Raw genomic sequence first — 14,777 nt, 5'->3', positions numbered from 1 at the left:
GGTAGTACAGTGGATAGAGTGCCAGGCCTGGAGTCAGGGAGACCTGAGTTCAAATCTGGCCTCAGATACTTACTAGCTCTGTGGACCCTGGGCAAGTCACTTAACCCTGTTTTTCTCAGTTTCCTCATCTGTAAAATGATCTGGAGAAGGAAATGGCAAACTGCTGCAGTATCTTTGCCAAGAAAACCCCAAGTGGGGTCATGAAGAGTTGGATACAGCTGAAATAACTGAACAACAACAAAATGGGACTTTATGAGGCACTTGTAGGTCACTGAACAGTTAATAAAAAGGTTTATTTCACCCTACCATAGAAAGGATACCCACCCAATAAGGGTACTTTGCTCTGGTAGAGGCTTCCTTCCTTGTCTCTATAGCTAGTCAACAAAGCAGGTGTACTGACTTCTAGGGTTCAGGAACATCCACCATGTCTGAAGGGTGCTGACTCTACATAGGTGGACCTCTTTATGCCCTCAGGTGACCAGGAAGCCGCGTCAAGAAAGATACAGTTTGAGCCTTGCCTTACCTTCTCACAACCAATAAAGTCCCAGCTTTGTTGCTTTTTTAGGGAAAGTCTGGTCTGCTGGGTTGGGGGAAGGAACCCTTGTAGATATATTTGTCCTATTATATTTGATCAAGGTCACACAGCTAGTAAATGACAGTGTCAGGTCTTCAACTGCAATTATCAGGCTCCAAGTGTTCTTTCCCCTACACGATGCTGCAGGTCCTGTTGATATCAATTAGTTAATCAATAAGCAATTATTAAACACCTACTATATGCTAAGCACAGGGGCTAAGGATGGTAGCCAGCAGGTGGGGAGAACAGTTGTGCGCCCAAAGTAGGCTACACATGTGGTGGCCCAAAATTTATATTATATATAATCCCCTGGATGGAGGTGGCATTGAGCTATACCTTTGACAATGAGGATCCAAGGCTTGATGGTAGAAGCTAGTCCCTGGGTGTGTGAATCAAGGGAACTGTAGTTCTGGGGGAATGATTTCTGAGTTTGTTAGAGTAGGGGAAGTCATTCTGAGAAAATGGCACACAAGGGAGAGATAGTAAGAATATCTTTGGCCCTGGAGGTTTGTTATAGTGACTGTGCACATGAAGGCTGGTGGTCAATAGTCCAATTGAGTGTAAATATAGGGGCCTCATGTGAGAGTGGGTATATGTACATTTTCCAACATGACCATTGTGGGGATATATTTTGGCTGGACTATGCACATATGAATTGAAGATTTTTTTTTGGTTTATGTTTTTATTTTGCTCAGTGGGAAAGGAAGAAAGGATAGTAAGAAGGACAGATTAATAAAAGAAAAAATAAACAATTTTGGCAGAGAAGGGTGGATGAATGATAGGGTTGACCCTAAAAAATGAAAAAGAAAAGGTCATTGAAGCATTTTTATTGCACAGAAAAGAATAGAAGGAAGATGGGAATGAAACACAGAGATGCAGAACAGAGTTGATAGGTACAGGTTGAATTTATTATATCTTCAAGGAAAAGCAAGCTATGCATAGTAGATTCACTGTTTCATATACAATTCTCTTTTTCTGTTCTACTTGGTATATGGTAATGCTCATTTTATTTGGTGTTTGTTAAGTTCAGAATTAAAATATATTGCATATTTTAATTCTGAGAATTAGATATGATGACTGTGTGAGAAGAGACAACGATCCATTTGGGGAAGTCTGACGGTGGGGGAAAAGAGAGAAGAAAGAAAAAGAGGGAGAAGAAAAAGAATGAACAGAGAGAAAGGGGATAAGAGAGAGAGAGAGAGAAATGTACGTGATGTATGTGGTAGGGTTTTGTGTTAGGTATTGGTCCTGCTATTCACAGGGAGGGGTTATGGACCTCAGGCTATGGCCACAAGAAAGAATCTCAGCCCCAGAGTTGAAAAGTCAGGAATAATAACAATAACACATCCAAATAATGCTTTAAGGTTTACAAAGCATTTTGCTTATAGTGACCCCTTGGGGTTGCAAATAGTTTTATTCCATTTTCACAGATGTTGAAATTGAAGCTGAGGTGAAGGGACTTGGCCATAATTACACAGGTAGGAAGTATCAAAACTATGATTTGAACCCAGGTCGCTTGACTCTAAGGTCTCCTGCCATACCAGCATGTCCCTGAACTGGGCAAGGTCTTTGTAAGAATGTTCTGCCCTGGGCAGCTAGGTGACGCAGTGAATAGAGCACCGGCCCTGAAATCAGGAGTACCTGAGTTCAAATCCAGTTTCAGACCAAACACTTGACACTTACTAGCTATGTGACCCTGGGCAAGTCACTTAACCCCAACCGCCTTAAAAAAAAAGAGAGAGAAGAATGTTCTGCCCTTCAGAGTACTACTAATTAGAATGGAAGCTGGATCTTTTGTATGAGGTACTAGGTGATTAGCTCAGCAACATGCCAAGTCCTGTCTACTTTAATATTCATTGATATCACTGATGTGTGTATTCCCTGGGGTAGGGAAATGAGGGAAACAGGACACAGGTACTAGAGAGAAGCAGTAGTGCCGTGGTGAGTGATAGAACAAAGGAGGGAAGAGATGGCGCTACTCTCTGAATAGCCTCTAGGACACGGGGGTTATGTTGCCCTTCAGGAGGAAATGGACCAGAAAAGTTAGAGGGTATAGAATGATGATTTTGTCTCTCTGAGGAATAACAATGTAGATGTTGTAAATTTCCATCAGTAGGCTCGGCAGCTAGGTGGCACAGTAAATAAAGCATCAGGCTTGGAATCAGGAAGACTCATCTTCATGAGTTCAAATCCCGCCTCAGACATTTACTAGCTGTGTGACCCTGGGCAAGTCACTGAACCTTGTTTAGCTCAGTTTCCTCATCTATAAAATGAGCTGGAGAAGGAAATGGCAAACCATTCCAATATCTTTGCCAAGAAAACCCCAAATGGGGTCACAAAGACTCTGAAATGACTCGACAATATCAGTAGGCATTTTATTAAGTGCCAGGTACTGTGCTAGGCTCTGGAGATACAAAGACAGAAGTAAAACAATTCCTGCCCTCAAGAGTTTACGTTCTCTTGGGAACAATATTTCATAAAGCCTTCTCATCCCATCCCTTAATCATATACTCTTATCATTTCTTCTCAAGTTATTCCTCTTATCCACAGAACTGTCCCACTTCCTTTTCCCAGCCTCATGATTTCCCAAAAAGATACCTGATAGGCTATTTCTTGCACCTAGGTCACCACTGGAAATACTCTATGTGGTTGTGATCTTGGAACACCACAAATGATTTCTGAAGAATCAAGGTTATGGGTGACCCACCTTCACAAAAGAGATAGGGAAGGATGGTGAACACCTCCCAGCTCCCTTTCCATTCACATAGTCATAGTCACCAGGACAGGACTTTCAGACCTCATGTATAACCTACTGGGGCAGGTAGGTGGCACAGTGGATAGAGTGCCAAGTGTGAAGTCAAGAAGACCTAAGCTCAAATCTGCCCTCAGACACTAGCTGTGTGGCCCTGAGTAAGTCGCTTAATCCTGTTTACCTCAGTTTCCTTACCTGTAAAATGATCTGGAAAAGGAAATGGCAAACCCATTGCCAAAAAAAAACCCCAAATGAGGTCATGAAATGACTGAACAATAATACACACACACACACACACACACACACACACACACACACACGAGCTGCAGAAGGAAATGGCAAACCATTATCTTTGCCAAGAAAACCCCAAATGGGGTCATGAAGAGTCAGACACAACTGAAACGACTGAACAACAACAATACCCTACTGGAGGTACTAGTGTCCCTGAAGCTCCTCATGTCAGGTTCAGCTGCCCAGCTGCGGCAATGGGAAAGGGAAGCCCAAACCGTCCCCTCTCTCTGCCCAATCTTTTTTTAGCTGCTCAATCTTCTTGTGAACTGTTTCTTAAGAATGGATCCGTCTCTGATTTCCTCTGTGCTAGGTCAATTCTATCCTTGTCATTTGAAATCTCACCTTACTTTGGCTGGCTTTCCTGACTGCACCACCTCAGTTTCATTCACACTGTCAGCTCCTGATGTCTGTCCCTGAATGCTACTTTCACAGGCTTAGAATGCGCTGGGATGCAGATAGGTGTGTGACATTCAGAGGCTATCTGCTAAGTCAAATCAGTCTAGAGCCTCGAGGCTGCAGGTTCTCCACCCCTGGTCTTGTCCTTTCTAAGTTCTTTAAGGAAAGGGATCACTCTGCACTCTCATTAGCGTCACTGTGTGAACACCTTGTGCCATGCTCAGTAAATATTTGCCCTTACCCAGGGAGGAGCTCAACAAATATTTGGTGATTGATGGATCCATCTTGTTTGCTGATTTAGGGCCTCTGTTATTTTTCAGAGAGACAAAGTAATGTTTCTAAGTATTCCAATTTGCTGGCCTATCTCCTCCTGAAGGGCAGTCTGACCTCTGTGCCCAAGAGGTCATTCAGAGAGCAGTACCTGTCTTCTCTTTCCTTCGCTCTATTAGTCACTATGGCAATGTTGCTACCCTCTCTAGTACCTGTGTCCTCTTTCCTCTGTTTCCCTCCCCATCCCTACCTTTACCCCAACCCTTACAGACCACTCTTACTGCCATCTGGTTGTTTCAACAGGATAATCCACCAGCAATCAACATTCATATATTAAGAACTTACTATTTGCTGTGTTAAGTACTTGGAGATGGAAAAAAAAAACTAAAACAGTTCCTGCCAGGTATGGACAACAGCTACATTAATTGGTGAAACTATGGATTTGTTGAACCGTTTTGGAAAGCAATTTGGAACTGTGCCCCACATTGACTGAGCTATGTATACTCTTTGACCCACCTATACTACTGCTAGGCGTAGATCTCAAAGAGATTAAAGGAGGAAAAGGACCCACGTGTTCAAGAATATTTATTTGTATATATATTTTTGTATGTTTTGTCCATTTATATGTAGTATCAAAGAACTAGAAACTCCAGGGAATGCCCATCAATTGGGGAATGACTGAACAAATTATGGTATATGAATGTAATAAAATGCTATTGTGCTATAAGAAATGATGAAAGGGATGGTTTCAGTGAAACCTGGGAAGATTTGTAAGGACTGATGCAGAGTGCAATGAGTCTAGAGCCAGGCGAACAATTTACACAATAACAACACTGTAAAGACCAACAATTTTGAAATACTTAAGAATTCCGATTAATTCAATGACTAACCACAATTCCAGAGGACTCACGCTGCTACCCACTTCCTGAAAGAGAGTTTATGGATTAAGGAAAAAAAGGTGTTCAACAATGTCAAATGCTTCAAAGAGATCAAGAAGGATGGAGATTGAGAAAAGGCCATTAGATTTGACAATTAAGAGATAAATGGTAACTTTGGAGAGAGCAATTTCTGTTGAATGATGAAGTCAGAATGCAAATTGCAGAGGGCTTGGAAGAGTGAGAACAGAGGAAATGAAGTATAGATATGTTTTTCTACGAATTTAGTGAAGAAGGGGAGAGATTTGGAACAACAGCTTGCGGAAGTGATAAACTCAAGGGAAGGTTTTTAAGGAGGAGGGAAAACATTGGACATATTTTTAAGAAGCAGGGAAAACCAGTAGATAGGGAGAGATTGAAGATTGGAGGGAGAAGGAGGATGATAGTGGGGGGCAACTTGTCAGAGAAGACAGGAGATGATGGGATTGAGGGCATATGTATAGAAGGACTGGCCTTGGAAAGGTGAGGGGCTATCTCTATAAAGGAGAGGAGAAAGTAGTGGGATGATGTAAGGGAGAACTGAGATGAGGAGAAGGAGGAGAAAGAGGAGGAGAAGAAAAGGAGCTTGAGATGAATGACTTCAAATTTTTTTTTTGTGAAGTATGAGATGAGGTCCGCAGTCCAGACAATGGAGGAAGGGGATGCTGTGGTATGTTTAAGAAGAAAATAGATTTGTAAGAGCCGCTGTGGTGAGTGGGATAGAGCATCAGTTAAGGAGGAATATAAATAAGCTTCAGTGAAATCCTAGGTGAGATTAGATAAACATAAATCTGTAGTGAATCCAGTAAGCATAGTTGTGTGACTTCTTTCAGCCCCCTTCAGCAGTTCCTGAATAGGAGCAAAAGAAGTGGTGGATGGTGGGAGTAATCCAGGTGTGGGGTTTGGCAAGGTATGAGTTGTGTTAAGACAACAGGACAAGAAAGAAAAGCATTTGAGAATAGACAGGCTGTGTAAAGTTGAACTGCTTCACCAAGGGTTCAAGATTTGGAAGGTATCACTAGAGTAGAAATGATCACTTTGGAAAATACCAAGGAGTGAGGATTATTGGGAAAATGAAGAATAGGGTTAGGAGTAGTAAACCACATGGGGAGATGGAATGATAAAAGGTGATCAGATAACAGAATTTTGAGGTTCCTGAATATGGAGATGGAACACTTGTGGGTGATTGCATGATCAAAGGCCATTCCCCCTACTTCAGTCCTAGACCTCTTATTTCCCATAAACTGACTTGGAATGGGTGGGTGGGACTCTTATGGCCTTCCCTTTTTCTCTCGGTTCTATATTTTCACTTCCCAAGGGGAACCTGGCCTCTCATAGAATCACAGTGCTAGAATGACCTCCGAGGTCATCTGGTCTAGTAATTTTTATCCTTTCTTGTGTCATGGACCCCCGTGGCAGTCTGGTGAAGCCTGCTAATCCCTGCTCAGAATAGTATTTTGTTAACCACCATTCATAACAGAAGGAAATACCAAATTTCAGTTAGAGGTTAGAGCAAGGGTGTGGAACCTCTGGCCTCGAGGCCACATGTGGCCCTCTAAGTCCTCAAGTGTGGCTTCGAACTTCAGTTTGGATTCAGTCAAAGGGCCACACTTGAGGACCAAGAGGGTCACATGTGGCCCTGAGGCCATAAGTTCCCCACCCCGGGTTAGAGTATTTTTTCCCAATCCAAGTCCATGGGCCCCTGAAAATGTATCCATGGGTCTATGGACCCTAGATTAAGAGCCTGTAATCTAACCCACTCATTTTACAGATAAGGAAACAAAGAGGGATAGAAGTTGTGGCCTGCCCAAGATTGCACAGCTCAGAAGTGGGAAAGTCAGGATTTGAACCCAGATCCTCTAACTCTCAAGTCCATTGTTCTTTTCCCCATACTGCACCACCACTCACTAAGCTGTGTGCCTGTTTCTCTTCTTCCAGACAGTAGTGACAGTGAACTGGAGCTCTCTGCTGTTCGCCACCAGCCCGAGGGGTTAGACCAACTCCAGGCTCAGACCAAGTTTACCAAGAAGGAGCTGCAGTCTTTGTATAGAGGATTCAAGAATGTGAGTATCTCCTGGGTTGTGGTGGGGAAGGAAGATAGCCCATCATAGTCTGTATCTCTAGATCTCCAGGGGTGGGATGTGGATCTGAGGATAGAGGATGACTCTCTCTACAGTAACCTCTGAGTTGAGACAAGAAAGGGCTATGAAGAGCTCAGGATGCAAGAAGTCAGAGTTGAATTTAGCACGTGCTGTAACCATGTCTAGAGTTTTTGTTGCCATTGGCTGCAACACAATCACTTCCCCCTCACTTCTAACATTGTTGCATTGAGTTAGATGGTGTGTGGAGGGCCATCTCCCCTTCCCATGGCCCAAGTCTTTTCTTAGCTATAGAACTAGGGATGATTGGGAGGACAAAGCAATTTGGGAAGGGAAGACCAACCATGGCACCACCATTTGTCCCCCTGCCCCACAGTCGTTTCCTCAGAGCTGAATGAAATGAGTTTCATGGAGGGCCAAGAGGTTATTACAGAAAGAGAAAAAGAAAGGGAAGAAAAGAAGGTGGTATATGATGAGACACCATATAAAAGGATTAGGCATGATAGGGTGGTCTGGGACAACAAAGTCTGGAGAATTGCCACTCACTTTCCTGGGGTTTGGGGAGTGGGGGCTGTGGACCAGGCTGCTAAGAAGGGTGACTCTTTGCTGCAGGAATGTCCCACTGGCTTGGTAGATGAAGAGACCTTCAAACTCATCTACTCCCAGTTCTTCCCTCAGGGAGGTAAGTTTTCCATTTGTGAACCAGTCATTTTCCCTATCAAGGAAGGAAGATTGACATCGTTAGCTCCTCCCCCGTTTCCATTCCCCTAGGTGCTAAAGGGCCATTCATACTTCAGTTTCATGTTGTCTCCCAGGTTAGCAGCAAGGAAGCTGGGCAAGTTCACCCCTTCATCCTTACCTACCCTTGACATCTGCAGCGAGGGCTGACTGAGGATCGAGGGCATATTCTGGGGCCAGTGCTGACCTGTTGGCACATCTGTCACTGGTGCCATCTAATAGCTACCCCCTCCATGTGCGGCTCTCCCAATGTAGGCATCCATGGAGGTGATAGAAATGTTGTAGCTGTCAGTTTTGAAGCACTCTGGTACCACATGAGACCATGCCTGAGACCAGAGTCCTGCTCCCCTCTCTCCAGAGGGATCTAAATTCTTCCTGCCATCATGCATCGTGCTCCAGGCTGTGAAGCATCCCTTCCCCTGGGCGTGCCCAACACGACTATTCCTGGTGGGAGCAAGGCGTGGGGGTGGGAGGCCTCTCAGCAGGTCCCCGGCACTCAACACCAGCCCTCTTCCTCTGTCTGTCCCTGCAGATGCTACCACATATGCACATTTCCTCTTCAATGCCTTTGATGCAGATGGGAATGGGGCCATTCACTTTGAGGTAGGTCCCTTGTTCCTGCTTTGCTGCCCTGGCAGCCACTCTAGAGGGATTTCTGGTCCTGCTCCTCCCCACTTGGCTTCCTTCTTCTCTCTTGTGAAAGAAGGCAGCTAATTCTATGTTGCCTCTCCCCTCAAGAGACATTCCTTGGAGTCCCACTGACTAAGATATCATCCCTGCAAGAGTTGGTCACTTCCAAGGTAGCATGTTGGATAGTTGATAGCTCAGTCTTAGAGTCAGAAATGTCATCTCAGACACTTGGTGGCCAGGCACTATACTAAGGATTAGGGATATAAAGACAAAGGTGAAATAGCCTCTGCCCTCAAGGAACTTACATTCTACTGGCCCAAGGACTTAAGCTCAGGGAGGAGCCTCAGTTTCCTCATCTGTAAAATGGGATAGTAATAGCTTATACCACTAAGAAACTCAGTGACTTAGTAAGTAGAGTGCTGGGCCTGGAGTCAGGAAGACCTAAGTTCAAATCCAGCCCCAGACACTTATTAGCTCTGTGATCCTGGGCAAGTCACTAAATCTCTGTCTGCCTCAGTTTCCTCAACTGTAAAATGGGGATAATAATAGCATTCGCCTTCCAGGGTTGTTGCAAAGATCAAATGAGATATTTGTAAAGTGCCTAACACAGTGCCTGAAACATAGTAGGTGCTTAATAAATGCTTGTTTCCTTCCCTCTTCCCCTCCTAATAACTCCCTGACAAGGTTTTTTGTGAAGAATGTGTTCTGCAAACCTTAAAGCACTACAATTATCCCTTCCCCCTCACAACTTTCGCCATTATAGTTTTGATATATCGTGTGTCGGCATAAAAAATTAAATAGGAATTTTGGGGGGAGTTTTGTGGAAGCCACAGATGCCACATGAAGGCCAGCAGATAACACAGAATATGTTTAGAAACTCAGGAATGCATAAAATATATGTATAGTATTATATAATATCAACATATTTTATCTTTTAATACTATAATAATTCAGATTTCTTCTCTGGTATGGAGGGAGGACCAAAATATTTTACATGGATTTTCCAGATCATGGGGGCTCTGCACCCCTAACCCCAGTGATGTGGAAGGGATAATTGTATATTAACATATTGTTGGCCGCCTTGGCCAATCCAAGGCAGCTCGGGTAGAGCTGGTCTCAGAGTCAGCCCAAGTCCTTACCATATCTTTTTTCACCTCAAAAAGCACACATTTTTTTTTGTCTGATTATATTAAGATTTTCACTTAAAGAATTTATTCTCCATGGCTTGAGTCCCACTGTTTGACCTTGAGTAATTGTCTGAACCTCTTAGCTCCACATCACTAAGATGATAAATTACAGAGAAGGTTCTGATTTTCCATAATGAAGGAAATTTCTCACTCAGAGTTTCCTGCACAAAAGAAACCAAAGGTTTGGTTAAAAAAAAAAAGCCTTTGATTTTCCAGAGACTGGAAGGTCAAGAAGCTTGTAAGCCTCTGGTATACCAAACACTTACTGTATCTTAGTGTAGAGAGGGGCAGCCCAGCCACAGTGATCACAATGGGTCTACTGAGTCAGATCAGACCATCCTAGGGCTGAGAAGTCACCCAGGCCAGCATCTCTCAACTGTCAGCTGAAGCACATTCTTCTTCATCTACAAAAAATTTAAAACCAAAGGCCCAAACTTTGTTTTCACGCTTAAAAAAATAAACTAAAAAAAAAAAGCAAACAAACCCTAAAGCCTCCTGTTCACCCATCTCCTTGTGCCTCCTTCCTTCTGAAAGCCCCCTCCTTTATCCTCGCTCCCTGAGCTGGGGCTGGGGAGGCAGAGCAGCCCAAGGCAGAGAGTCTAAATATTTCACACAATATAAATTGGTTGACAAACACTGATTTATCTACCTGCCTGCCTTTGGATAGCGTCATATCTAATCTATTTAAAAGTATAATTATCTATCTGTAGATAACTATAGTCTGTCCATCTCTCTGCCTCCATCTGTCTCTGTTTGTCTTTCTCTCTCTCTTTGTCTCTCTCTCTCTCTGACTCTGTGATTTAGTGCAGGGGTCAGCAAACTTTGACCAGTGGAGCCAAATCTACACCACCCCCTCCCTCTCTTGTTTTTGTATATCCCAAGTTAAGAATGTTTTTTATATTTTAAAATAAAGTTTTGTTTACAAATGTAAAACAGTGTAAAAACCCATTCTTAGCCAGAAGACCCTACAAAAACAGACTGCATGCACTGGATTTAGCCCTCAGGCTTTAGTTTGTTGACCCTTGATTTACTGTATAGAGAGCTGGCCTCAGAGCCAGAAGGACCTGGGTTCAAGTCCTGTCTCTGACATGTACTCTCTGTGTGATCCCCTGGGAAAGTCACTTAACCTCAGTGCCCAAGGCAACTCTTAATTTTCGTAGAATGTGCTGACCTGCTTTGGTGGATGAAGTTTCTTCATTTTTGTTGTTCAGTTGTTTCAGTCATGTCTGACTCTTTGTGACCCCATTTGGGGTTTTCTTGGCAAAGATACTACAAAAGTTCGCCATTTCCTTCTCTAGCTCATTTTACAGATGAGGTAACTGAGGTAAACAGGGTTAAGTGACTTGCCTAGCAGGGTCACACAATTAGTAAGTGTCTGAGGCAGGATTTGAACTCAGGTCTTCTTGACCCAGGCCCAGAACTCTATCTGCTGTACCGCCTAGCTACCCTTCATTGGGAGTTCTCTATACCAGTAACATCATAGATTTAGAAGCAGCCAAAATTATAGAGATAGATGGTCTAGGCCAGGGGTGGGGAACCTGTGGCCTCTAGGCCACATGTGGCCTTCTAGGTCCTTGGGTGTAGCCTTTTGACTGAGTCCAAGTTTTACAGTACAAATCCTTTTATTAAGGGTATTTCTTCTGTGAAGTTTGGATTCAGTCAAAGGGCCACACTTGAGGACCTAGAAGGCTGCATGTGGTGTCGAGGCCACAAGTTCCCCACTCCTGGTCTAGGCAAACCTCTTCGTATCATAGAATGGGAAACTGAGGTCCAAAAATGTTGTTATATTGTTCTACCGAGAAATCAGCGAGCGAGACCCAGATGTAATTTAAAGTGTGGATTTATTAGAGTGTGGCTGCAAGGGGTATGCACACCCAAATCAAGCAGCCCTGATCAGGGGTTGAGCTAGGGTTTATATGGAAAAGAGCATGGGAAAGAAATGCCAGGAACACTGATGAGGTAATCCAAAGGTGCAGGTGTCTTTGGGGGCTATGGATGGGAAAGTACAGGGAGTATACCGGACAGGGAGGGGGATGGATCTTTGGAGTCTGGCAGGAGGAAGAATCCTTGGGCTGGCCAAGGACACCCCTCTCCCTCTGTCTTGAAGAAAGAATGCTCTGCAACAAGGGAAAGCTTTCTCACAACACAGGAACTTACTAAGGAATTGGGAGGCTTCCAGAGACATGATCTGAGGGCTGGGGCCTGAGCAGCCCAGCTCTGTGTAGCTGTACCAGGGAGAGAGATAAGGGTCATGCTCAGGCCCATGCATGAATAACTGCTAGGCACAGTGTCCTTGGGCTGGGGAGTGGTTGTTAGAGACAGTGTTTCTGAGACTAGGGAGAAATTGGGGCACAAGTACAAGCACAAGCACCCAAGCACCCCATCATTATGGGTTACAGATCACACAAACCAGACCAGGTGTCCTGGTCTCTGGTATAAACATAATTATCTAAAGCAATTATATTGCAAGGTTTCTTATCCATTTGTGTTGGAGGTATGGGCTATGCTGAGCTATGCAAGAGTACATTTCACTATTGTTTAGATTTAGGAGGAAAGAGGTCTGGGGCAAGATTAAGCACCAACTTTTGCTTTCCATGGCTTAAAGGGCCCTACTACCTAAATGGTAAAACAATATGAAGTCACACAGTAAACAGGAGGAAAAGGATTCTCACTGGGAAGACATTTTTCCTTTGGTCTAACTTAAATCCCTCGACCACCAGCCAGTTCTCTTCATTCCTCCATCTCCCTCCCTATCTTGGGGAGTGGAAAGAGGAACTGGGTTGTCTGCTGTTATGGCTATGTTGTTTTGGCCTTTGTCTGAGCAGTCATCTCCCAAAGGCACACAAACCCCAAGGCCTTGCATCAGCTCTGGAGGTGCGGAGATGAACAGGAAGCTGTGTTCCTAAGAAAGGACTTACAGGCCGTACATGTTGTGGGCTCATTCACATACCTTGTGACCTAGAAGCTTATGATAAGAAATGGAATGCAGTCCTCAGCCCATTAGAAATGCTGTCTTTTAAGCCTTGTTGATAAATTTTTAAATTTGCCAGCTCACTCTAACTTGTTTTCATTGGCCTTCACCCAGAGGAAGTATGGAGAAGTAACTCCACAGAAAGAATTCTTTATTTCTCTTTTTTTTATATTTTTATGGATGCCTTTTGTTTTTATATCGTCTTCACTTATAGATATTCCCTTTCCTACTGGCCCCGTGTGAGAAAACAGCTAAGCAAAAATGATGTCAGAGAATTTTCAAAATTCTACATTTCTAGTCTCCCACCTTTCAGGAATCAAAGGATGATATATTTAGAGCTGAAAGGGACATCAGAAGTCATCTAGCCCTAACCAGGGGTATGCTAGAGCCAGCTGGAACCTGCTCACTGGAATAGGTTATTAAATTTTCAGTGTGAGTATTTACACCTTGGAAATCCTCAAATGCCACAAATCAGGGCTCAATTTATTGTTTTTATTGATTATCTAGACTTAAGAAATTATTGATTATCTAGACTTAAGAAAATGATAGAGAAAATGCTAATAAAGAAGATTAAACTTTAAAGTGTGTTGTACATACATTCTTGGAGAACTGGATGTTAAACATTTACTAGAACACCCCTGAGTCTGACCCTCTCATTTTGAGGAAGCGGACCTGGACAGGTTAAGTCTTGCCTGGGATCACATAGCTAGAAAGCAGAAATTAACTCAAGTCCTCTAACTTCAAATCTTCTTTTTATTGGGCCAGCAATGGCTTTTATAATAACAGTTCTTTGCTTCACTTTTTTTGCTCTTTTCATTCATATTACTATAGTCATTATGTATGTTTTCCTGTTGCTTCTTATTTATCAGTTCATACAAGTCTTCCATAGGGCAGCTAGGTGGCACAGTGGATAGAATGCTGGGCCTGGAGTCAGGAAGAATTCAAATCCAGCCTCAGACATTTACTAGCTGTAGGACCCTGGGCAAGTCACTTAACCCTGTTTGCCTCAGTTTCCTCACCTGTAAAATGAGCTGAAAAAGGAAATGCAAACCACTCCGGTATCTTTGCCAATGAAAACTCCAAATAGGGTCATTTAGAATCAGGCACAACTGGAAAATAATTAAACTGAACGCATCTTCCTACATTTCTCTGAATTTCTCATATTTGTTATTTATTATTGCACAATAACATTCATCGTAATCATGTACCAGGTTATTCATTCATTCTCCAATTAATAGGTGTCTGATTTGATCCTTTTTCTTTGCCACTGCATAAAAGTTTCAGCACTCTTAAAAAAAAAGAGAGAGAGAGAGTTTTGTTGATGGAAGTATACAAGCCTTTTATTTTTACACCAGTCATTGAGAAGAGGCAATGTGGCTTAGTGGGTAGAGAGCCCCCCTCAAAGTCAGGAAGACCTAGATTTAGTCTTGATCTCGGACACACACTGCCTAGCTGACCCTGGGCAAGTCATTCACCTCTAGCAGTGCCCTGGGCAACTCTGAGGATATAAGTTGTAGAGAAGGTACCAATATACATCGGTTCAGTCTCTTCCTAGTGGAGGTGGGCTGGTGCTAAAAACCTACTACATTGCTTTGCTTCTAGTCCTGACTCTGTCTACTCCCCTAGCAAGTGCAGATGGCTTTTTTCTAGGAGTGTGGCTGAGAATGGAGATTATAGTTTGAGGGGATGGCGGGGTCTAGTTGGGAGACATGAGTATGTTGGAAAGTACAATGCAGTAGGGTAATAGGCAGTGGTCTCTTGGACATAGGGGGCCACTATGTTGGGGCTCCAGACTGCTTTTTTCATGATCTAAGGAAGGAAAGAAACAAGCATTTGTTAAGCACCTACTAGGTGCCAGGCACCTGCTAAGTGCTTTACAAATGTCTCAGTTGAGACTCACAAAAACCCTGGGGTAGGTGCTATTATTATCCCTATTTTATAGTTGAGGAAATGTA

General features: G+C 43.4%; 1 protein-coding gene across 4 annotated transcripts in view; it reads left to right on the top strand.

Annotated features, from left to right (window-relative positions):
- KCNIP3 (potassium voltage-gated channel interacting protein 3) overlaps positions 1–14,777 on the top strand; it is a 156,577-nt gene that overhangs the window by 128,749 nt on the left and 13,051 nt on the right. For all 4 annotated transcript variants that reach the window (XM_020988347.2, XM_078149665.1, XM_020988355.2 and 1 more), the window contains 3 exons: positions 7,136–7,260; positions 7,909–7,978; positions 8,567–8,637. In XM_020988347.2, the coding sequence (XP_020844006.2) occupies positions 7,136–7,260; positions 7,909–7,978; positions 8,567–8,637 (266 nt within the window). The remainder of the gene's footprint in view (positions 1–7,135; positions 7,261–7,908; positions 7,979–8,566; positions 8,638–14,777) is intronic.

This window comes from Phascolarctos cinereus, unplaced genomic scaffold, assembly GCF_003287225.1.
Source record: "Phascolarctos cinereus isolate Bilbo 61053 unplaced genomic scaffold, phaCin_HiC Scaffold_2;HRSCAF=192, whole genome shotgun sequence".
NCBI classification, from domain to species: Eukaryota; Metazoa; Chordata; class Mammalia; order Diprotodontia; family Phascolarctidae; genus Phascolarctos; species Phascolarctos cinereus.
The sequence above is the reverse complement of the archived record's forward strand: the minus strand, read 5'-3'. Positions and strand labels throughout refer to the sequence as shown.